General features: G+C 44.2%; 8 protein-coding genes across 8 annotated transcripts; 3 read left to right on the plus strand and 5 right to left on the minus strand.

Moving 5' to 3' along the window:
* Positions 1-2004: 2004 nt before the first annotated feature.
* BYT42DRAFT_628951 (Dolichyl-phosphate-mannose-protein mannosyltransferase-domain-containing protein) lies at positions 2005-4743 on the plus strand (the record flags this gene model as incomplete). Its single annotated transcript, XM_051572430.1, has 8 exons — positions 2005-2166; positions 2224-2340; positions 2421-2435; positions 2498-2946; positions 3028-3305; positions 3379-3972; positions 4036-4353; positions 4421-4743. 8 exons carry the CDS (start codon positions 2005-2007, stop codon positions 4741-4743), a joined length of 2256 nt encoding a protein of 751 aa, XP_051427311.1.
* A 452-nt stretch (positions 4744-5195) lies between these two features.
* On the plus strand, positions 5196-6981 carry BYT42DRAFT_542931 (uncharacterized protein; the record flags this gene model as incomplete). Its single annotated transcript, XM_051565641.1, has 9 exons — positions 5196-5282; positions 5359-5457; positions 5517-5587; positions 5658-5756; positions 5821-5852; positions 5915-6426; positions 6491-6574; positions 6644-6877; positions 6958-6981. 9 exons carry the CDS (start codon positions 5196-5198, stop codon positions 6979-6981), a joined length of 1242 nt encoding a protein of 413 aa, XP_051427312.1.
* A 70-nt stretch (positions 6982-7051) lies between these two features.
* Positions 7052-8238, minus strand: BYT42DRAFT_610612 (uncharacterized protein; the record flags this gene model as incomplete). Its single annotated transcript, XM_051571408.1, has 9 exons — positions 7052-7119; positions 7191-7266; positions 7337-7421; positions 7490-7601; positions 7679-7751; positions 7827-7843; positions 7919-7988; positions 8053-8111; positions 8172-8238. The coding sequence occupies 9 exons, from the start codon at positions 8236-8238 to the stop codon at positions 7052-7054; spliced, it is 627 nt and encodes a 208-aa protein (XP_051427313.1).
* A 1310-nt stretch (positions 8239-9548) lies between these two features.
* BYT42DRAFT_556657 (ribosomal protein S2, flavodoxin-like domain-containing protein) lies at positions 9549-9923 on the minus strand (the record flags this gene model as incomplete). Its single annotated transcript, XM_051566804.1, has 1 exon — positions 9549-9923. A coding segment is annotated over exon 1 (370 nt), but the record flags the coding sequence as incomplete, so codon positions are not given.
* Positions 9924-10636: 713 nt separating this feature from the next.
* Positions 10637-12092, minus strand: BYT42DRAFT_602227 (ribosomal L27e protein family-domain-containing protein). The gene is made up of 3 exons (XM_051571045.1): positions 11673-12092; positions 11470-11524; positions 10637-11080 (listed from the first exon to the last, which is right to left on the minus strand). The coding sequence occupies exons 1-3, from the start codon at positions 11697-11699 to the stop codon at positions 10752-10754; spliced, it is 411 nt and encodes a 136-aa protein (XP_051427315.1). The 5' UTR covers positions 11700-12092; the 3' UTR covers positions 10637-10751.
* A 267-nt stretch (positions 12093-12359) lies between these two features.
* BYT42DRAFT_556664 (uncharacterized protein) lies at positions 12360-13793 on the plus strand. The gene has a single exon (XM_051566805.1). The coding sequence runs from the start codon at positions 12522-12524 to the stop codon at positions 13734-13736; it is 1215 nt and encodes a 404-aa protein (XP_051427316.1). The 5' UTR covers positions 12360-12521; the 3' UTR covers positions 13737-13793.
* Positions 13794-14043: 250 nt separating this feature from the next.
* BYT42DRAFT_489086 (uncharacterized protein) lies at positions 14044-17112 on the minus strand (the record flags this gene model as incomplete). The annotated part of the gene is made up of 8 exons (XM_051563912.1): positions 14044-14648; positions 14814-15108; positions 15174-15549; positions 15615-15692; positions 15753-15969; positions 16056-16311; positions 16377-16557; positions 16649-17112. 8 exons carry the CDS (start codon positions 17110-17112, stop codon positions 14044-14046), a joined length of 2472 nt encoding a protein of 823 aa, XP_051427317.1.
* Positions 17113-18592: 1480 nt separating this feature from the next.
* BYT42DRAFT_556666 (amino acid/polyamine transporter I) lies at positions 18593-21147 on the minus strand. Its single transcript, XM_051566806.1, has 10 exons — positions 20920-21147; positions 20755-20835; positions 20560-20689; positions 20407-20499; positions 20257-20317; positions 20052-20173; positions 19898-19980; positions 19692-19809; positions 19102-19620; positions 18593-19048 (listed from the first exon to the last, which is right to left on the minus strand). The coding sequence occupies exons 1-10, from the start codon at positions 21031-21033 to the stop codon at positions 18726-18728; spliced, it is 1644 nt and encodes a 547-aa protein (XP_051427318.1). The 5' UTR covers positions 21034-21147; the 3' UTR covers positions 18593-18725.
* Between the last annotated feature and the right edge of the window lie 1011 nt (positions 21148-22158).

Consider the following 22158-nt stretch of genomic DNA (forward strand, 5'->3'; position numbering starts at 1 on the left):
TCCAACTGGACCCGAGAACTTTATCCTTTGCGAAAGGAGCCAAATGACCTCGATGCTACAGCATGCGTCACCGAAATCGACCCCGGTAAGTCTATTGATAATTGTGATGCCATTTTACATACACTAATGGATGAAAATGGTAAGCTTGCGATCGGTCATCACAAGCTGTGACACGGATAGAGTCCTGGACCACAAGGAACAGAGAAAGAGTCATATCTTCACCGCCACTGATGCTGCATATCAGTAAGTGCAACTGCTCGATATTCATTAGATCGACTCGTATGTAATCATTATTCGCTGTGTTTTAGACAGTGGAGTATGTTTGATTGGTCCAAACAAATTGAACTGATTTGATCCATCCTATCTTAAACAAGCAGATGACAAGAAGGCAACGCAGCCAGCCAACCCAATCCCGTTTTTACGCCTCTATTAAAGAGATGACATCTATCTTCAAAATTCTACCTTAGGCATCAAAATCAAGCATGGAGCCCTCAATATTTCAAGATATTGCAAGGTGGTGCCTCATATCGAAAAATCAAAGTCGTTGGATGAAATGCGGTCTGCCTTCCATTCTTGGCGATGCGTCATCAACCAAACATTTCCTCAAATGCAAAGATGATGTTGTTTGGGAAACAGTTACCGAACCACCCGCTGCCACATGCCGTATAATCGAGTCGCATTTAGCTGAGATTGGTTATTCAAACATGAGATATCACCGTAGGAATATATACACAAGGTCGGCTCTTTGTAGTGAGAAAATTGTTTAATGTCATTTCTGATGATTTCCTTTTTCGATCCTGCCAACGCTGACCGCGTCACGAAAAACGACATTATTGCTCAAGCCTGAACACCTATGTTGAAAGCCATTATTGACGTTCATGGGTTTTACGATGAAGATTGGCGAATCCTACGGTTTTTAATGGTGAATGGATCGCACCGATACTTTTCGTGGCCAACTACGAGTCTGCGACGACTATCGAAAGCTTAACAAGGTCAAGTCCGAAGGCTGGTGTGGTGGCTCGAAAACGACTATGCGATAAAGCAAATGTGGGTTTTAAGGAGGACATCCATGTGCTATATGGTTCACCTGGAAAGAACACGACCTTCTTTGTCTTGAGGCGGCAAATATCGTGGGGGATGTGAACTCCGGATGGTCTTTCCAAGCTGACGCGAGAAGCCAAGGACAATATGGACGATGCTATCTACCATATTCTTGACAAACATGTGTCGACCCGGCCGTCAGCTTTTTTTATGCAAGCCGAACCCTCTCCAGTCATATCGGCTCCTTGCATTCGGTTGGGTTAAGGCGGATAACAAATATTTCAAAATGTATACCTCTTCCTTTGCAGATCGCCACGCATTTACCGACGCTGCTAATAATAATAAAAATGAACTTTGAAATTCCTGTATTGTGCATATTAAAAATATCGTTGCGGGCTCCAAAGAGCGCGCTTTATTTTTTGTTTTCTGAAAATAAAGTAATCATCGCCAGAGGATCGAGTACTGGTGCGTTAAGATGGAAATGGTTACCTCTCAGTCAGCTTCATAGTCAGTTCAGAATTCTGACGAATTGGCCGTGTTAGCGCCACTGCTTACTGAGCCCTTTTGCACACGGTGCTCTTTTTTTTTATATTGCCTACTTGACGATCTAGCGCGGCCTTGTTTCAGTTTCAATGACAATAAACTGAAAAGCTCATTTAGGAACTAATTTAATCCGTGCTAAAGCGATCTACTGATGCTTAGCAACAAAAGCAAGGCACAAATAAATGTACGAGTGCGGTGGGGAATTGCAAGACTCGTTCATACCATGACAATCATGGAGTGGACGTTTGATTTTTATAGCGACTAGAAGATGGAAAGCACGAACATAGCTAATGTCCCCTTTCGGGGCAAATTAAAAAATGCAGTATGGCTGCCGTCAATTTTTTTTTTTTTTTTTTGGCAAATAAAAAACTCGTCAGGCATGTACCGACAGCGATTATCCCCTGAGCTTCTCCTTCTCCAATGGATAATCTCAAAAGAAGACATCCGTACCAGGCGTTTCAGTTATCACCCATACCTGGACCATTTGAACCCATTCCTTTGCAGAGCCCGGACCATGATGATCTTGATGACAATATACAAAAGGAAAAAACACTGAAATCAGGGCCATCCCCAAACAGAACCGTAAGTTTGTCTTACACGGCAATAAGCGACGATCGGATCATTAAAATTTATGCATAGTGGCTGCTTTACTGCCAGGAGAAACAACGCTTGCTGACAACAGTTGCATTGACCCTGCTCTCTCTGTGGACCCGATTTCGCTTGATCGGATTATCCAATTTTGTCGTGTGGGACGAGGTAACGGTCGATCAAAAACTATTAAATCTTTACTTTTTCGCTTATTCATGCGCATATATTTTTTTACATGCTGCCAATAGGCTCATTTTGGCAAGGTGAGATCCAATTATTTGAGTAGATCTAGAGGATGTTACTGACCAGGAGCTTTTGGATTCAGTTCGCTTCATATTATCTGAAAAGGGAGTTTTATTTTGATGTGCATCCTCCGCTCGGAAAGATGCTGCTTGCATTATCAGGGTACTTGACAGGCTATGATGGATCATTTGGGTTTGATTCAGCGGCGATGTATCCGGACACCGTCAACTACACGTCGATGCGCATATTTACTGCCACCTGGGGAGCCTTGTTGGTGCCGTTGGCTTATCTGACGGCGCAGCAATTTCACATGAGCCAGAAAGCTTGTCTTCTTACCGCTTCCATGGTTCTCTTTGATACCGCCTATCTCTGCATTAGCCGATTCATTCTCTTGGACTCGTTGCTCTTGTTTTTCACGAGCACGTCCCTGTATACTCTGGCGACATTTCGTAATCAGTCAGACAAGCCGTTTTCGCGCTCCTGGTGGACCTGGCTGTCCTTGACCGGTTTGTCGTTGGGTTGCGTGCTAAGGTAAGCTCCCAAAACCAAATTTTTGTAACGGTTAATTCCCATTTATCTGTAATAATGGTGTCCTTCATTTGTTACCATAAGTGTCAAGTGGGTCGGTTTATTTGCTGTGGCCCTGGTTGGATTTTACACCGTCGAGGAACTGTGGGATCTGCTGGGGGATGTACAAATGCCCAAAAAGACGTACTTGTGCCATTGGATCGCGCGAGCCGTTTGCTTGATTGGACTGCCTGCCATGATTTACATTGCCAGTTTCGCAGTTCATTTTGCGATCCTCACCAAATCCGGGCCGGGCGATGCCGTCATGAGTTCATTATTTCAGTCCACATTGGAAGGAAATTCCTTGGCAAATAATCCGCTCGGTATGGCTAATTTTCATTGAAGGCTATGCATTTTGTTTTGTGGGTAACTTAATTTAACATGTTGGGACTTTAGAGCTGGCTTACGGATCTGTTGTAACGATAAAGAATATCGGTTATGGCGGCGGCTTACTCCACTCTCACGTCCAAACCTATCCGGAAGGTTCCCGACAACAGCAGGTGACAAGCTATCATCACAAAGATAGGAACAATGAGTGGCAGGTTCGCTTTGCTCGAAACAGTCCTCAAGAGAATTTGAAAGTGCAAGAGGCATCAGAGGAAACCGTCGTACGGTTCGTTAAAAATGGGGATGTGATACGCTTATACCATCCCGCCACGCAACGCAATCTTCACAGTCATCGTATCCCTGCCCCTCTCACTTCAAGCCAATGGGAAGTCAGTGGTTATGGCAACGATACGGTTGGCGATTTAAAAGATAATTGGCGCATTGAAATTGTCAAGGACCCATCAACCAATGAAAATCAGCGTGTCCAGGCCCTGAAAACAACGTTCCGTCTACGACACGTCCTACTGGATTGTTTGTTGACCACCAACGGAGTATCTTTGCCGGCCTGGGGTTTCCGACAACTTGAAGTAGGATGTGACAGAAGTAATCACACAGACGATTCTCGCACTTGGTGGAATATCGAAGAACATAAACATGACGCTTGTAAGTAGCCAAGGTCAATTGCCATGGCCGTGCCATTGATACGTTGCTTCTTTTTTTTTACAGTGCCTCCGGCGGAGAAAAACACATTCAAATCGCCTTTCTTCAAAGACTTTTTGCACCTCAATATTGCCATGTGGCGATCCAACAATGCGCTGGTCTTGGACCCGGAGAAAATTGATAATCTTGCGTCCAAGCCAACCGATTGGCCATTCTTATCAGTCGGTCTTCGCATGTGCTCCTGGGACGATGAGAAACCTAAGTATTACATGCTGGGCAATCCCGTGGTATGGTGGTCGGCGGGTCTGGCCCTCAGTACGTTTGTCGCTACCGTTTTTATCTGTCTCATTCGCATGCGGCGAAATATCAAAGACTTTTCGAAAGGTAAGGTATCCAAATCCATCGAGAAACGAGGAGATCGCTCACTAAAAAATTACGCGGTGCTGGCCAGCTCAATGGGCTAGATTTTATTCGGTTGGAAAAATCATCTTGTCGGGTTGGCTGCTTCACTACATCCCGTTCTTTATCATGGGCCGAATTCTGTACCTGCACCATTACTTCCCTGCCCTCTACTTTGGTATCTTCATGGTTCCGTACCTGCTTGACTACGCAACCAGCAAGAGCTCGGCGCGCGTACGAAACGCGGTTTACGCTGCTGCATTCATTGCTGTTACAGGCACCTTTTTCTATTTTGCTCCTGTCGCCTTTGGTATACAAGGATCCAGCAAACCATATGCTGGCCGACACTGGCGCCAAAATTGGAGCATCGCATAAAATAGCTACCTCTTGATTAAAAAATTTGATTGATACATGATATAAAAAGCAGTTTTAACTTTTCACAAAGGGAAGGAAATCCTTTACAGACCAATTTTCTCAACTGCCACGAAATCTTCCACCTAGCAATATAACAAAAGGATAATATCGTGGAAAAGGATCAGCACCGTAAGAAAATTGATTGTAATGCGTATTGAATATCATAAATTAAGAAATTTGAAGACAATTATTTGTGATCGAGCATATGTTTATATTCAAACAAAGTTGTAGAAGTGTGAACAACGAATGATGAAGCATGCATTTTCAAGAAAAAGGGGCGTTCCTTGAAACAATAAATTCGTTAGCAGTCACCACAGCGTTCGAACGATACTAAATTTTTTATTGTCCAAAACCAATTTTTTTTTTTGGCTTGACATCTCTTCCCAGATCATATTCACTTTTATCTTTTTACTATGTCTGTTCAAGGATTTTGGGGTCTTCAGTGTGTTCCCGGTAAAACTTATACTCAAATCGTGTCGGCACCTTTCCGTGTGTCCATGGTAAGCCTTAATTGTGACATTCAGCACTCATTTGGTGTCCCGGAAAACTCATCTTCTGCAATGTGCGTCTTTTTAGGCTGCTTTGTCAGACACCATTTCCAGCAAGGACCGTAGTACCCTTTGTGTCAAGGTGGACAAGAATGATTTTGCCTTGTGCTCTTTGGTTCCCGAAAAGGTGAGATCCATTCCCGCTAGTAGCACAACCATCGGCATGGTTCTAATCATTATGCATAGACCGAGCAACAACCTTTAGATCTTACCTTGGTCGAAGGCGAGGAAGTGACCTTTTACGTAAAGGGCGACAAGTAAGTTGACGGCAAACGCTAATTAGGAGAACACAACCAAAAGCACATTGACGACTTACTGTTCTTTTAGCACTATCCATCTCACTGGCAACTATATCTTTGAAGATGATGAGGATGAATACTCTGATGATGATGAAGAAATGGAGAGCGATGAAGAAAATTGGGCCGAGTAGGTGTTACCTTGGTGAAAAAATGAGAAACTTTGATCATGTGTTAATCATATCCTCCCACAGCATGCCCGAGGGAATGGACCCCGAACAGATGGGTATGTTGTCAGACCAACTAGAACTTTTTTTTTTGGAATCATTGCGCTCACATATGTTTTAGCTCAATATCTTGATGGTGACGAGGACAGCGAAGATGATGAGGATTTTGACGACGAGGAGTTGGATGAGGAACTCGATGAAGATGATGAAGAGGAGGATTCTGAGGATGATGATGAAGACGAGGACGAAGAGGAGGAAAGCGGAGATGAATGGGTTGTCGCTGAATCATCCGGTGATAAGAAAAAGCGTCCTGCCGAAGCCTCCAACGAGCAGCAGCCCGCTTCCAAGAAACAAAAGGCTGCCGAATTGATGCAGAAGGAGGTTGAAGAACAAAAGAAGGAGGCTGAGAAGCAAAAGAAGCAGGCTGAAAAACAAAAGAAGCAGGCTGAAGAACAAAAGAAGGAGGCTGAAAAACAAAAGAAGCAGGCTGAAAAACAAAAAAAGCAGGCTGAAGAGCAAAAGAAGAAGGCTGAAGAGCAAAAGAAGAAGGCTGAAGAGCAAAAGAAGAAGGCTGAAGAGCAAAAGAAGAAGGCTGAAGAACAAAAGAAGAAGGCTGAAGCTGCCAAGGAAAAGGTGAGCAAAAGGCAGAGCTTTCTTTGGTGAGAATAATGTTATTCAAGTATCACATTTTTTTTAGTCCACGGTCAAGAAACTTCCTAATGGTTTAATAATCGAAGATATCAAAATTGGTACCGGTGAAGTGGCCAAGAGCGGCAAGCGCGTAAGTGACATGCTTGGAAGGACCCGTTTGCACACAAGAGTACAGAAGCTAATTTTGCTCTTTCATTAGGTCGGTATGCGTTACATTGGCAAATTGACAAATGGCAAGGTGTTTGATAAGAATGTTTCCGGCAAACCGTTCAACTTCCTTTTGGGCCGTGGTGAAGTCATCAAGGGCTGGGATATCGGTGTTGCCGGTATGAAGATTGGCGGTGAACGTAAGCTTACCATTCCCGCACCTTTGGCCTATGGCAAACGTGGTGCTCCCCCGGATATTCCCGGTAATGCCACTCTTATCTTTGAGGTGAGTTTCCGCATTTTGGGATTGTAGCAGTTGGGTGCTTTTATTTTATGTTTAACTAACTTGATTACCCGTTCCTGTAGGTCAAACTCCTTGCTGTGAAATAAAGTAAAAAAAAATATGGAAGAGAATACGGTACTACTTCTAGAAGGTTACATCATTTTTCCCCCTCTTTTTCTAACATGCGCAAAAGCTTGGTTCTTCCTGAAATTTTTCCGATGTATCCGTTAAATCCACTTTGGTCACTAAGTTGCATGTTAGGTATAATAAAAAGCAAAATGCATTTGTATTCATAGAACCACATTTGAATACATACGTTGTTCTTTATCGTCACTGTGATGGTTTTCCATGCCAGGCAAAGCATGGCCAATTTTGCGAAATAAGGCCTTTACCTAGGATTTTTATAAATGACAAGTCAACAATGTTTTCGACCCATCGATCCACGGGGTTTCCATTACATACATTATGGCCAAGTTTGGCACTTGTTTCGATATACAAGATATTGTTCTGTCTTGCCTTGCGTTCAGCTTCTTCCGTTGTCACCTGGCTAATCCAACACGAACGTTCATGAGTTTCGAGTCTCCCCTTTTTTACTTTCATATCATCGTTTCTTACCGTTTTTCGTGAAGATCGGTCTTGTTGCCTACCAAAACAATGATCACATCGGATCCCCGCTCAGCGCGTACATCATCTACCCATTTGGTCGTGTGTGTGAAAGAATTACGATCTGTAAAACCAAAAAGAAGATACAGAAAATCATGATCAGTGCGCTTATTAGAAACCATGCTGCGGTTGTGGTATTACTCGTGATATCGTAGACGACCACGCACACAGAAGAGTCGCGAATATAGCTTGGGATTAGGGAGCGGAACCGTTCCTGCATTAGGTTTTTTATATATGTTTGGTCATTGTCAGATACCCTTTGTTGTTCGTCCGCGGATAAAAAAAATACCTGACCAGCAGTGTCCCCTAAAATCTGTTGAGTATGAACGCTTTCCCTTTCAGAGTTGCTACTTCTTTTTTTTAGAAACAAGAGAGACTTACAAAGTTGTAATCGGATGGTTCGATCGTCTAGATACATGGTTTTTGATAAGAAATCGATGCCAATGGTTGCCTGAACACATCGCTTTTTTTTTAAGTCATGGTTGAATTTGTTTTTATCGAAAGTATGAGTATACCTGATAGGTGTTATCAAAGGTATCATACATGAAGCGGGTTATGAGCGACGTTTTGCCGACTATTGATCAGCATGATATGTTATGAAAGCTGTTTGTCAGTGGTTGTTCTGGTATTTTACCACTTTGTTCTCCAAGGAAAACGAGCTTGAACTTTTTGAGAGGATTGCCAAAGTCATCGGTGGTCATGATGGTGGAATCAGCAAGATGGAGTGAAGTAGAAGGAGAAGAAAAAAACAAGGAGAGGACAGAGGAGTGGTGAGGAGGAAGGTCAGGAACATATTTTCCACAGAGAATAGAGCACTGTATCTAAATTAAAACCATCCGACAATCAAGTGTCACTATCTCCATCATAGGAAGGAGTTCCAGTCCCTGAAATCCATGTCAAACCAAAAAAGGTTACTAATTTGATCACAAATAAGCTTCGATCGATTAAACGATAAACTTTGTCCACGCTCTTCACCACCGTGTCTTTTTTTTGATGAGACGACTACAACCAATGCTGTGAGGGGCAAGCCCTTTTTCTTAATGTCAATTATTCATTGATCGACTTTTTTTTTACTTGTCGCAAGGCATGAAGACCGATAATGGTTTCATGGCGTTACTTTAAGGCTTTATTGAAATTGTGTAAGTTTAGCGGCATTTGCTCCTGTCAAATATTTCATCTTTTATAGTTTATGGGCGATTTACCTTTTCGAGACCTCAGTGAACATTCTCGCTTTTACAAAGACAAGATTTCGCAAGACATTGCCGAACAACATTCTATTCTCAATTCGCTTGCACATTTTATGTGCAATCCATGAGCATTAAAACGCTTCCTCATTTCACCAATGTATCAGTCGAATCCATTTGAATTCTGCGACCCACATCAGCTAGACATTAATAACCAATTTCCCCTTGCCATTGCCAGATACTTTAAACTTTTGCCACGTTGTTGAAAGAACCTAGCCATGAATATATATATATATATCAGAATGCTAAGCCCAAAAAGTTTCGTAAGAACGTCAATCAAAAATCGTGTTTTATTGTAAATTCCTGACAAATTTATGCTTCCCAGGAAGAGGTGGCGGCGGGAGCGGCATCTTCGGCCCAGTCAGCGGATGCCTGGGTGGCGTTCCAGTCGGCAGCGACGCCAGCGACATCGGCAGCTTCACCTTCAACAGCCCAGTCACCAGTGGCGGGTTCGGTGGTGGAGAATTCACCAGCTTCTTCCAAAGCAGCAGCTTCCTGCTCCTTTTCGATCTCCTCGGGATCGCGGTAGAAGAACATATCGACCATGACGTCCCAGGCGGTGGAGTAGTCGAGAGTACCGCGAAGACGGAGAACGGCACGGGCCAAAAGCCAGTAGATCAAACCGAGAGCGTGCTTACCCTTGTTGTTGGTAGGGATAGCAACGTCAACGAACTGAAGAAGAGCATCAGTGTCAGCAAGAGAGATGACGGGGATGTTGACGTAGGAAGCTTCCTTGATGGCCTGGAAATCCGAACGGGGATCGGTACAGATGATAAGGCGAGGTTCACGGAAAGAACGGGTGTTGTAGTTAGTGAAGGTACCAGGGGTGAAACGACCAACAATAGCTTCAGCACCAATGTACTTGGCGAACTTCAAGGCAGCACGGTGACCATAGGGACGAGCCGAGATGACAACGATATCCTGGGGGTTCTCGATGGCAGCAATGACACGGGCAGCAAAGATGAGCTTTTCCCAGGTCTTGCCAAGGTTGATCAAGTTGATGCCATCAGCGCGACGCTTGTAGACGTAAGGGGTCATGCGAGCAGTGACGTTCTTGGCACCGATGTGGCATTGTGCACTCAACAAGAGCTGAATGTCCTCCTCAGAGGGGCTGAGAATGGCAGGAAGACGAGACATGGCAACTCTAAATTCACAACATCGTTAATAATACTGGGGGGGGATTTTTTCTCGGGCGGACGAAAGGGGTCTTGTTCTCCAAAGTCGTATCATCAAAAAAGGGAAATGATCATCCATCTGTTTAGGAAATCCATCCATTTGCCAAAAGTGGATGATCGCATTATCACGTTTGGTGTTCATCTCCATCTCCCATGTGACCCTCTCTCGTCGCCATGACATCTAGCCCTATACTTACATAGAAGTGCAGGAAAAGAGAAGGATCCTTATTCTGCCATCCTTGCTACCTCTTTTTTACCGACGGACACTCAAAATTTCGACCCAAGCGGAGAGGCGAGCTGGATCCACTTTTGGTCGAATTTGCTGTTATTCCGGTCCGCATCGTGACAAGTTTTCTGTCGTCCTTACTATAGATCATTTGGAGAGCATAGATACATCAAAAGTAGTCGTTGTTTTGCGTTTTCATTGGAACCTGAAGCAAGGCGATAATTGATCGCTGAAAAACACTGTTTAATTTATTTGTTTGTATTGCCTAATCTGAGCTACGCAGTACCAGATTCGGTGTGACCCAAAGTAGTAAACACGCCCAACTCGTCGTTGTTTCTGTTCATTTGGAACTATGACTGTAATATTATCGTACCGTGGTCAATGCATTCAATCAGGATATCCTGGCATGACAGGAATCCTCTAAAATAATAGACACAATAACGGCCATAACTATCCCATGGTGTAAAAAGAACGATCCTTGTTTATAATTTTTGAAGAAGAAAATTATGCATGGCTAGGAAACAAAAGAAGGCGACAACCACAGAAAAAAAGCTGCAGGGTTATTTAACTTAGAATCTGAGCTTGCTGAAGAACCACTTGTTCTTGCCAGTCTGATAACGTTCTTCGAACAACTTCTTGATGGTTTTCTTGGCATCCTCACGCTGAGTGGGCTCCTTGAAGGTTTCAGCCGAGATGGTACCCTTGATTTGTTCCAATTCCAAACCGTAACGAGTGGGCATCATGTGGTTGTAGTTGACGACCTTGATGAAAGGCTTGACCTTGGATCGCTTAGCAACCTTCTTCTTGCCCATGGCCTTGGTGACCTTCAAGGGATAACGTTCAATGCCAGCAACAACGGCATAGCCATAGGGTCTGTCCTTGGTACCCTCATCGTGGTCTAACAAAAGGAAAAGCGGGTAAGTTCAATGCTTCCAATCGTCGGTGTACTGTTGTCCTCTTTTTTTCGTTCCGCCTATTTTTGCCCCTTTTCTCTTTCGTTACGCTCCCATTGAAAGCGAATCATCCATCATAAAAGCGCAACGACGATTCCCTCCATGTCGACAACGAAAAGTAGTGCTGTCTGTCTGATTTTCATCAGACAACGTGAATACTGATCAGTCAATGGAGGGTGGCGTTGATTTCGCTTGTTTTGACGGATTCGTAATGTGTCGTCGACCCGTGGCAAGTAATAACAAAAAAAAAAAAGGAAAATGTCCACCGCCTTTTTCCTCCCAACATTGGCAACCGAAAAAAAAAAGAATAACGAAAATGGAGAACGATGCATACTGCGGACAACAACGGCTTTCTTGCCGGCGTAACGGCCTTGGAGAATAACAACAACCTAATGCGAAGCCAAAGTATGAGAATGACACGGTTCAACCATCGGGTGACACACACAGAAAACCGATGAAATCGCATCGCATCCATTGATAAAAATGCATTCATCCATCGAGTATCGTGCGACATCTATAAACGAGGACGATACGTACTTTACCAGCCTTGATGAACTTGACCATGGTGCAGCAGATATGTCAAAGAGAAAAGGAAGGTTCGCTTGCTCGCCGGGACGATGACCACTCAACACCGCAAGCTCGCCTGCCTGCCCAACCCCTCCCAAAAATTGAGCGGCGTTTCTCCTTCCTTTCCGATCCGTCCAATTTCCGGATCGCACTGCCAATTTCGCGGAGTATGAAAATCCGGCAACCTTCCTTGCCCACCAATGCGCACCTGTTAGGTCCAAGAAACAGTGAGCCGAGTCAATGTATCAGTTGTTCCTGAAGATGGCATCTGGTGGCGTCTAATACGTCTGCATCTCTATTGTAAAATATAACTGTATTTGTAGCCAACTCTTTGTAAAATTACGGCGAATGCTCGTAGTGAATAAGTCTTGCTTCTTTTTTTTTTTTTTTTGTCACCCAACAGTGCCTCGCCTACAAAGTGTGCTCGTTCTTCTCAATGACGGTCAACATTTCCACAGATGCCATAAAAGCCAAGTGCCATAGCAATCCAATTGCGTATCCAATTGCGTAACGGCGGAAACATAAAATGCCTTGAAAGCTCTGTTCAGTGAATACATTAGGGTTGCCATGATATAAGGAAAGCAGGATGCTTCGTAATGTGTTCCAATAATTTGATAAAAAAAATTGCCGTACACATGGCCAAATCGCAACAGATAACGTCAACCATATCAGCAGCTCGTCGTCAATGGATGCATGAAAAGAGAACCGTAATGAAATTCCCTTTTTTTTCACGTTCCGATCACGAAAGGTCCGCTTCAGTTGTTCCCTGCGATTCGTCTTATTATTTTTTTTCTCTCGTTCACTTATCAGTGGCATATAATGCCCAATGACAGCACCAATGGCCAGAGTAGTAATCCTTCATTGAAACGACAGAAATCGTTGTCCATGTCTCGATCACGTAAAAAAACGGCTCCATCGACATTATTGCCAGAGGAACCGGTGGAATCGACAGATCAAGCTGCGCCGTCCGCGCATTTCGATACGTATCTCTGTCCCATCTGTGGCCAAGACCTGACTCTTGTCAGATCGAGTCTTTTGCGGCAAAGGCACGTCGAGCAGTGCTTGGATCAACCTCATGAACCAGTCCAAACGTCTGAATCGGTTCCAGGAGAACTCGAATTCGAGTACTGTGTGTTCTGTGGCAAAGACATTGCTCGACTCAGCGACACCATTCGCACCTCCCATGTCAATCAGTGCCTTGACGAATTGGCTCGAGAAGAAGAAGAAAACCGAAAACGGGAAAAAACGGAACTGCGAGAAAAGCAGTTGACGTCTTTTGCCGGTCAAGATATTCCCTTTCTAAAGGAACTGGAGATCTGTCCCTGTTGTCACGAAATTGAACCTTTTGTCCGTCAACCGACCCTGAAGCAAAAAGTGACTCATATCAAGCAATGTGCACGCAGCCGCAACATTAGTATGCCTCAGCTCATTCGCAAATTTCAGTGGATTCAATGGGGACATCAACCGTTGTCTGGCTCTTCCACTACCGCTTCTATTGCGCATGCTCCCGCCCCCGTTCCGCCAACTATACCCATCAAGATGGCCGCCACCAGCCTTGTCGACGATGATATGGAAGATGATTTTAGTACATCGGTCGTCATTCATCGCACCGCACAAACCGTCATCAAACCCAGCCGAAAGCAGGATCTTTTGGACGACGAGCTTCAATTGGCGCTGGGCATGTCACGCTCCATGCATGAAAAAGCATTTCCATCTAGTACCAAAAAGAAGGATCGATTCCGAAACGCCAATCGCAACATTGCCGATATTCTTTCCATTGATGATTCGCGCCAGCTGGTGATGCAAGAACTGCAGACATTAATTTTACCCTCGGCCATAGCCGCTCGAGACTTGACGGATCCCAATCCACCTCCATTGCCGTCGCAACTCCCTTCCAAAATGGCCTCCACTTGCACGGGAACGCATCCATCACTGTGGCGATTAGCCGCTGGTCGCTATCGCGATGCCATGGAGGCCAATGATACCGTTTTTACATGCCATTTCATGAAGCACTTGTCCCGTCAAGTCCCTTAGATCATTACTCCATATTCGCATTTTAATAATATTTTCACTGTCGCATATACACAATGGTTCTTGGGATTTTTGGTGTTTATTCACTCGCAATAGATCAGTGGAAAGTTGGGGCGGGGGAGGGGCGTACGAGTGTCGCTTTTTACATTTTTGGTATCAATGAACCCTTTGGCTTTATCATCCTATCACAAATATACCTTTCTCTGTTATTGAATGAAAGAAGGAAAATGCAGTCAACCAAGGGTCCATTCAAACTTTGCTTATTTGTTTGTTTGTTTTTCTTTCTTTTCCAAGACACATCAAGTGCCTTCTAAGAAGATGCTGATTGCGGATAAAGCGAGGCTGGATCGACGAATGGATTCATGAGGAATATGCGAACGCTAGGCGGGAATTGTTCCATGTCCACTTGGACCAGAACTTGCAGTTTCGTAAACATGCGGAATCGCTGCATGCATGTAGCTTCGTCCAGTTCCGGTTCATGCGTTAGACTATCATCCACAGGCGCAATCTCGTGGCCCACACAGGGCGAATTGTTGACGAATTCATCCGTTACTTGCATACTCGACAGGCTATATCCGACATCGTCTAGCTCGTCTTTGGATGCTTCCATACCATTCATATCCTCTTCTTCATCATAGTCGTCTTTTCGTTCTCTTGTTTTTCCGTACAACTCCTTTTCAAGCGCCATATCCACTACAACCCCGTGTTGCCAATACACCGTCAAGGTCCTATTTTTGTGCTCAAAACGTTCGAGTGGCAAAGAATCCATGGATATCTTTCTTTCCAGGCCGTAATCAGGTACGTAAATTTCGACCGCCTTGGAATGCACGCCCAACACCACGGCAGGACGAATGATGGGTCCTTGTTTCAAGGTCAGTCGATGAAGGAATACCGCAAGATACACCATCGTGCTAGCTTCCTGAGCGTTCTTTGCGCCATCCTTCTTTCGGTTGCACTCCAACGCCATTTTCTGAACCATTTTAGTGGTTAAATTGCAATGATCTAGATATATGCAACCCTCGATCAGTTAAGATGAATCACATGAGAATAAATGAGGTATGACCGGTACAGTTTCTCTACCTTGATCCTCGATGGCCGCCAGTAACTGACGGTGAACAATCACGTCCGCGTAACGTCGAATAGGCGAAGTGAAGTGAGTGTAGAAGGGCTCGTTCAATGCGTAGTGTTTATACTTGGCCACATCTAGCGCACCAGCACAAAAGTATTTTGCGCGTTGCATCGGGCGAATACCTAGGACCAAAAGAACTTGCTTGACATGCTCATCGGTGATGCCGTTGAACGCTTCTTGCAAGCTGCCTGCAGAAGAACCGTCAAAATCGTAACCCAGCTCTTTGGCCAAATCAATGAATTCGTTCTATTAACCTTTTCATTAATATCTCGACCGACACCGGGATTTGCTTTCATACATTTTGTTCTTACCAAACGCCGTTCAATTGGAGGTGCATGTCGACGCAAGAGGGCCTCGTCAGGATAGTGGCGCACGATAGTTTCTGCCACCGATTTATTGGCGCAAAGCATAAATTCTTCAATGAGCTTATTCGCTTCTTTCGCCTCGAAAATCCACATGTCTTCGGGCTGTCCCTCTGCATCCAACGTGAAGCAAAGTTTTACGGAATCCATGGATAGTGCGCCGTTTGCATAACGTTTTTGTCGCAATTGTTGCGACAAACGGAACAAGGCCATAATAGCATCTTCCACATACGAAATGTGAGCTTTATCCATGTTTGTGGTAGAGGGTAAACCGTTTCCATCAATCACACTCTGGGCATCTTCATAGGCGAGCTTGGCGCAGGATCTAAGCGTCCACATTTGTAGATTAATACCAGTTCATTGTGAATATTGGTCTTCAAAGTACATTACTTGATAATCGATTTACCAAACCAGGTATCTAAGATGGCCCCGTCCGCTTGCATTATCCAGACCACCGAAAATGCCAATCTACAAACTTTGTGAGATGATCCAATAGTGATAGGTCTTGGACTCATAATAAGGTTTTACCTATCTACATGGGGATTCAAGCTGCAAAGTTCTTCGCACAAAATGGCGGGCAACATAGGAACGACCCCATTCACCAGGTATGTGCTTGTACTTCGTTTACGAGCTTCGGTATTAAGCATGGTATTCGGCTTGACGAAAAACGATACGTCGGCAATATGGACGCCTACTTCATAGGTACCGTCACTCAGCAGTTTGCAGTGAACAGCGTCGTCGAGATCTAAGAAAAAGGAAAAAATAAAAAATAAAAAAAACCTTGTAAGCCATGCTATTATTTCGCTGGTGACAAATCCTCCATAAATTTACCTTTGGCGGTGGCCGGATCAATGGTAAAGACAAGGTCATTGCGGAAATCGCGTCGACTGGTATACTCTGTGCCAGGGATGGTCCAGGGCAAAACTGGCAAACTTTGCGTGACCAAAGGACTGAACGGAGTATCAATCACTTGATGGTCGACTAGAATCGCCTTGGTCATCACCGAAAAATCGGTGCAATTGCCAATTTCATGCACAATAACGCCAAGTGGATGGAGACTGGATGTACCCCATTGAGTGATTTGAGCCTATATTATTTGATTAGAGGCGAAACTTAGTAATGATACGTTTTTTGCAAGCATGGCCGAAATACCTCGTAAAGGACGTTTTTATACTTGTCCTCATTGTGGAGTATATGTTCCAATTGCGGACATGGAAGGGGAATGACAATGAGAGGCACCCGATTGTCCTTTGGTCTAAACCACGCTCTTCTTGGAGCGCGATCATCGCGGTCGTTTTTTCCTGGCGGTCCCGGTTTGTTCAAGGAAACAGTTCTGAATGCAAAGAATAGAAACCGTTCAGATTCACAGTGACATCATAAAAGTAATCATTGACGAGTATTGACCATAGAGCCGGGAAACATACCCTGTAAATGACAGTCCTTCCGCGCGATCCAGTATTAGCACTACTTCACCACAGTATTTCGGCTTTTGGATCGAGTTATTGTCGTTATTATCGGCTCCGTTTTCCTTATTGCCCAACGACTTTTTGGCGGAAGCATTGGATTTCCCTTGGCGCTTTTGTTCTCTTTCCGTTCGTTTCTGCCAGACAGTGTCCACGTCCAGTAACTTGACGGCTACGACATCACCTTCAAGGGCACGATTACGGTCGTAAGAGCCACACACATAAATATCGGCATCAAGCTCATCGGACGTCACATAGGCATCGTTTCGGATACGCTTATTGATGCGTATGATTCCACGATACAGATCATTGGTTTTTAACATGGTCTCAACTGAATACGCATCCATAAACGGCTTATATACTGTTTTTCGCACGTTTCGATTATTGCGTTCTTCCGCATGCGGTTGTTGTTTCGGGGTATGCATCCCAGATTGAGATGAAACTGGCCGTGCAGCTGAAATAACCACAAAGTTAGCTTTAACGCGTTTGCTTCTACATTTTGTTTAATTATTATTGGGAATAACTACATGCTCTCCAACTTGAAGCGCCCAGATCTCTGGCACTTCTATCGTATTGTGCCCAAGATTTGGATTCTTTAGACCACTGACTGGCAGCGGAGTTAAGCTTGTATCGGGAATCGTCTCCTTGCGCCGGCGATCGGGCGAACCCTGGAGGTGGTCTTCTCCCCCATTGTGATGATTTTTTATCAGGAAAGGGATTACTGACAGCGGTAGGCGGGGCAGCGGATGGGCTTGTCGGTGTAGCCGTTGTTGACGCAGTAGGTGGAACTGTTGCTGTCGCGGTAGGTGGAGCAGTAAATGGAGCAGCGGTAGCTGAGAGGGCAGCCGAAGGGGCAGGCGAACGGGGAGGTGCATGTGGAGGAATGTACTTGGCGTAGACATCCTCGATGGATATTTCGGATCGATTGCCCATTAACTGATGGCATTGATCAATGGCAACCTCGGGCGCCTCTGTTGTTGCTGAGGGTTCTTGACCCCAAGTGACATCGTCGTTCTTGTAGTTTCGCAGACCGCCGGCCTGATCGCTCGCATTGGGTGTAGACGGAGTCCAGTTTTCAGTCGTGTAGGTTTGCTGACTGGTGGACCAATCGCTTGCGGTGGGTGTAGACGAAGTCCAGTTTTCGCTCTTTTTGTTTTGTCGACCGGTGGACCAATCGCTTGCATTAGGTGTGGAATGAGTCCAGTCTTCGCTCTTGTAGTTTTGCCAACCGGTGGACCAATCGCCTGTATTGGATGTAGACGAAGCCCAGTTTTCGCTCTTGTTGTCATAGTTCTTGCTCCAGTCTTTGCTATATTCTTTGTTGTAGTCTTTTCTGGTTCTTCCCCAGTCATCGCGCCGAGGGCCTCGAGACCCCCCTTTTCTCCACTTTGATTCGTGTGCCATGGAAATCTTTTAGTTCGGGAACAAGAGAAAAAGAATATAACATGCAGGCGCCGTAGTTTTGACACCGCCTCATTGAAAAAGCGATCCAAATTTGGCAATTCACCAAAAAAAAAAAGGAAAATGACAGCTGGGGGAAATGGATATGCATAGTATTTTTCTGAAAACCATTGAGCGTCATAGACGTCATCAATTAGGTTTTCCGCACTCGCTAGGAAGCTGTGAAATCATAGACTTCAGATTAGCTCGCTCATTTTCCTATACCTGTCCAAATTCTTGCTGTCGATACGGTGAAGAAGTGTTTGATAAACGGAGTTGACATGCACGCTTCCGAAATGGGAAAAATTAGACGACGACCAACAGCATCTTTTTCAATTCATTGGCAAAGGTACCTGCGTTTATAAGTGGTAATAGACTAGCCTTTTTATTCATCATTCCAAAGGTTGTCAACATTGAATCTTCTTGTTTTCTTTTTCCTTGGAAACGTATTATGATGCCCATTTCATCACTATCATTTTTTTGGTTGGCCAACCTGAGCGATCATGGGCACACGTACAGTTGTCATGGAATTTCAATGCTTTTATAAATAAATAAATAAATAAATAATTGTAATAGTAGATATGGTAGTAAAGGGGTACTATTTGTTTTCATTGTTCTGCACTTCGGGGGCCACTTCCTGTTTCAAGGCGTAAGGTTGAGTTTGGGCGTCTTCGTCGTCTTCTAAAATGACTTTCTGGCCGTCGACAATACGGACTGGACCAGTAAACCATTTACGGCCCCAGAAATAAAAGTAGCCGGACGAAACAAGCATGATGGCTGCAAATGGAACGATGGCATAATTCATGTTATCGGCCGTTACAGGAGCTTCCACCGGCAACACGAACAAGACGCAGGTAAAGACAAGCCAACACGAGGAAATAATGCCCACTGGTGTACTGAATTTTCCCAAATGCCATGGACCTGCAATAAAGATTAGAAAAAGTGCCTCAACTATCGGACATGCTGCTGCTTACCGGGAACGAAGGATTTGCGGGAAATAGTGATCCGTAGCACAATAGGGATTAAATAAGACAGTTGTGCGCCAATGGTATTGACAGAGACAATGGCTTCGTAGGCGGTGCTGTTGATCATATACAAAATACCGATGACACCGGCCACAATAATGTTGAACCATACAGCGATTACCGGGTTGTTGGTTTGCTTGTTCAAGCTGTGCAGATGCTTCGAAAAAGGCATGGCCCCGTCGCGAGCAAAGGCGTAAATCATACGCGAACTTCCCAATGTTAAAGAGGAGCCGCAGAAGAAAATGCTAACCATGACAAAGACCAAGAACACCACGGTCCATGCTGGCCCAACGCCGTCCAAGAAGACCTGAACCATCTGGGGCTGGATCGCGCTTTCACCAAGAATCTGACGGTCGTAGTCTTTGACCATAAAGGCAATACCGATAAGGAACACAAATCCCGATACGGCATTGGCCGCCACCGCCAACAGGATACCGTTGGCCGATCCTCTTTGAGAATTCTGTGTCTCTGTAAAACCCAAAGTTGGATTTTCAATTCAGGTGCCGCAAAAAGAGCCGAAATCAAATCAAAATCATTACCTTCACTCATGTGAGCCGCGCTGTCATATCCAGATAATGTATACTGTGATTGCAAAATGACCAGCAAAAATGCAAAGGGATCATTGGCAAAACCGGATCCGTTAAAGAATTGACCAAACTATGAAAAAGGGAAATCGGAATCAGGATCCAGAATTCGTCTGTTTGTATTTTTTTTTTTTTTAGTTGTCGGATTGCCAATGCATTACCACAAATGCACCGGTGTTCAACGGTCGGGTGATGGCTAAACCAGCAATAACAATGATAATAATCCCCACCATATTCGCAAAGACTAGAAACGGTAATACGCGGTACGTTACATTCAAGCTTGTACCATTCTTTTTTTTTCGTGTTTGAACTTACAAGCGCCCTGATTCATGACACCGTTCCATTTAACGGCGACAGAATTGAGGATACCGTGAATGATGATGATGCCGATAAAAATGCCGTATTGCATATAGACGGATGTATTGGCTTCGGGATCCCTGTAATGCAAAAAAAGAATGAGAGATCTGCCGTGATTCAAGGCTTTCAAAAATAAGAGTTTATCTTGGGAAACACGACCTACCATATTTGGATAATACCAGCGATAAATTGTGCAAGCCCAAGATCAATCGATGTGATTGCAACTTGAATAAAAATCCATATTTAGCTAAGACGGCCGATTTGCAACGATTTAAGGTTTCTTTTTTTTTTCTTTTTGTCTTATCTCACTTACAAGCTAATCCAATCCAGTTGCACCATCCGGTGAGCCAGCACGCTAATGGCACCCATTCGGCAGTGGCAAGCCTTGATACCCAAAAATAAAGACCTAAAATTATATAAGTTGATTGGTTCACCGGTCACTTCATGGGTTCGCGCCATGACTTACCGCCAGTGGTTGGATAAGCACTACAAATTTCGGCTAGTGACATGGCTACTAACATGGTGAAAATACTGGTAATGACCCAACCCCAGATCACACTGGAAGAGCCTGCATCGATCATGGCGTCGCCCCACATCTATTATGACTTAAGTAAATAAAAATATTTGGTTACGTTGCAATCATTGACCGTCGCCAAGTTACCGGTGGTAAGGCCGCCAGCACAGAGCAGCATGAGTAAGCAATAGCAAAATTGGAGAATGCCGAAATGGATCGACTTAGATCCTGCGAAAAAAAAAAAAAAAAAAAAAAAGGATGGGTTGATGAGTTTGACCACGAAAGCCGAAGGATGAATGGAGATAGATTTACTTGTCTGTAGCCGAGTTCATGAAGTAACCGTTCATCGGCATTCATGTTGTCAAGGTATCCTTTCTCGACGTGTTCTTCAGTCGGCTTTTCGACAGAAGCACTTGATGCCGACATGTTGGAAGTATGAATGTGAGTGAGAATTAGAGGTTGAAGGATAACGAATACAGCAGCCTGAGAATTGCATTTTTATACGTTGAAGAATAAACTTGGAACCCTGATATTTCTCCCAATGGATAATAGTAACCGTTTTCCCCAAAGCGCCACCACACAGCATGTCTATTTGACAGATTATACACGATTGCAACTTTAATCAGATATTGTGTATCCATTTCTCCCGTATTTATCCGCGACTTATCTTTGCGGTTGCCATCAAACAGCGAATGTCTTCTTTTTTACTTCTTCTTTGAAACTTTCCACTGTGTCAAAGTAAGCAATGAAATCTTGGTCGCCTAGCAAAGCGTGGCTGTTCTTTTGATATGGTTTAGTTCACATATTGGCCATGTTTCCAGATCTTTGGTAACACTTATTCACGATTGGCCGTGAGATGTGAGTGATTTGTCATCATGGGGTTTCTATTGGCTGTTGACGTTGCATTTTTCCTAATTTACCACGAAGAGTTTTTTACCTGGATGTCACATTTTTTCCCTCCAAGGCTGTTTCGGGTCATATGGCAATCTGAACCTTTTCCAGATAACCAGCACTGGCATGTGGTCATAAGAATGAACGGACTCTGTAAAAACGAAAATCGACATAACTGTAACTTTTTCGTGAGAAAAATAAACCAAATCTTAAACCGCACTTCATCAGTCACCGCCATCCTTTGTTAACAACAAAGTATCACACCCGAAATTGCGGAACTCGTTGAAACACTCAAAAAAGTTTTCTATTACTATAACTTTCCATGCCACCAATTGGCATGCCTTTTAGTCTACAAAAGCAATGATATTCTTCTCAAAGAAAAATTTGGCACCTCGGTACTTTTCTACTTTTCTGCATCTGCCAAAGAATTCTAGGGTCGATCTATGGATCACAGCCACGCATCAACATCCCCTCACCGTAATAGGATCATGGTGATGCAATGGTTCACTTTTATGGGACCGTTTTCGAAAGGCACCTTATCAAAGTGACTTGATTGGCTTGAAAATGATTCTTGTATCATTCATAAACTGTGTATGATCTCCCTAAATTTGCTAAATGTGTGTGTGCGAGTTTTTGACGTGTCGGAAAAAAAAAAGCTGA

This window comes from Radiomyces spectabilis (genome assembly GCF_025331425.1).
Source record: "Radiomyces spectabilis strain NRRL 2753 chromosome Unknown BYT42scaffold_2, whole genome shotgun sequence".
Lineage (NCBI taxonomy): Eukaryota > Fungi > Mucoromycota > Mucoromycetes > Mucorales > Radiomycetaceae > Radiomyces > Radiomyces spectabilis.

What these genes read in the sequence shown, in the direction of transcription:
- BYT42DRAFT_602227 (XM_051571045.1), bottom strand. Translation starts at nt 11,699, where the DNA reads ATGGTCAAGTTCATCAAGGCTGGTAAA. An exon ending in AGTTCATCAAGGCTGGTAAA is followed by an intron (nt 11,525 to 11,672) that starts GTACGTATCGTC and finishes GCTTCGCATTAG; the next exon opens with GTTGTTGTTATTCTCCAAGG. An exon ending in GAAAGCCGTTGTTGTCCGCA is followed by an intron (nt 11,081 to 11,469) that starts GTATGCATCGTT and finishes TCCTTTTGTTAG; the next exon opens with ACCACGATGAGGGTACCAAG.
- BYT42DRAFT_556664 (XM_051566805.1), top strand. Translation starts at nt 12,522, where the DNA reads ATGCCCAATGACAGCACCAATGGCCAGAGTAGTAATCCTTCATTGAAA.
- BYT42DRAFT_556666 (XM_051566806.1), bottom strand. Translation starts at nt 21,033, where the DNA reads ATGTCGGCATCAAGTGCTTCTGTCGAAAAGCCGACTGAAGAACACGTC. An exon ending in ATGAACTCGGCTACAGACAA is followed by an intron (nt 20,836 to 20,919) that starts GTAAATCTATCT and finishes TTTTTTTCGCAG; the next exon opens with GATCTAAGTCGATCCATTTC. An exon ending in CGCGGCTCACATGAGTGAAG is followed by an intron (nt 19,621 to 19,691) that starts GTAATGATTTTG and finishes TGGGTTTTACAG; the next exon opens with AGACACAGAATTCTCAAAGA.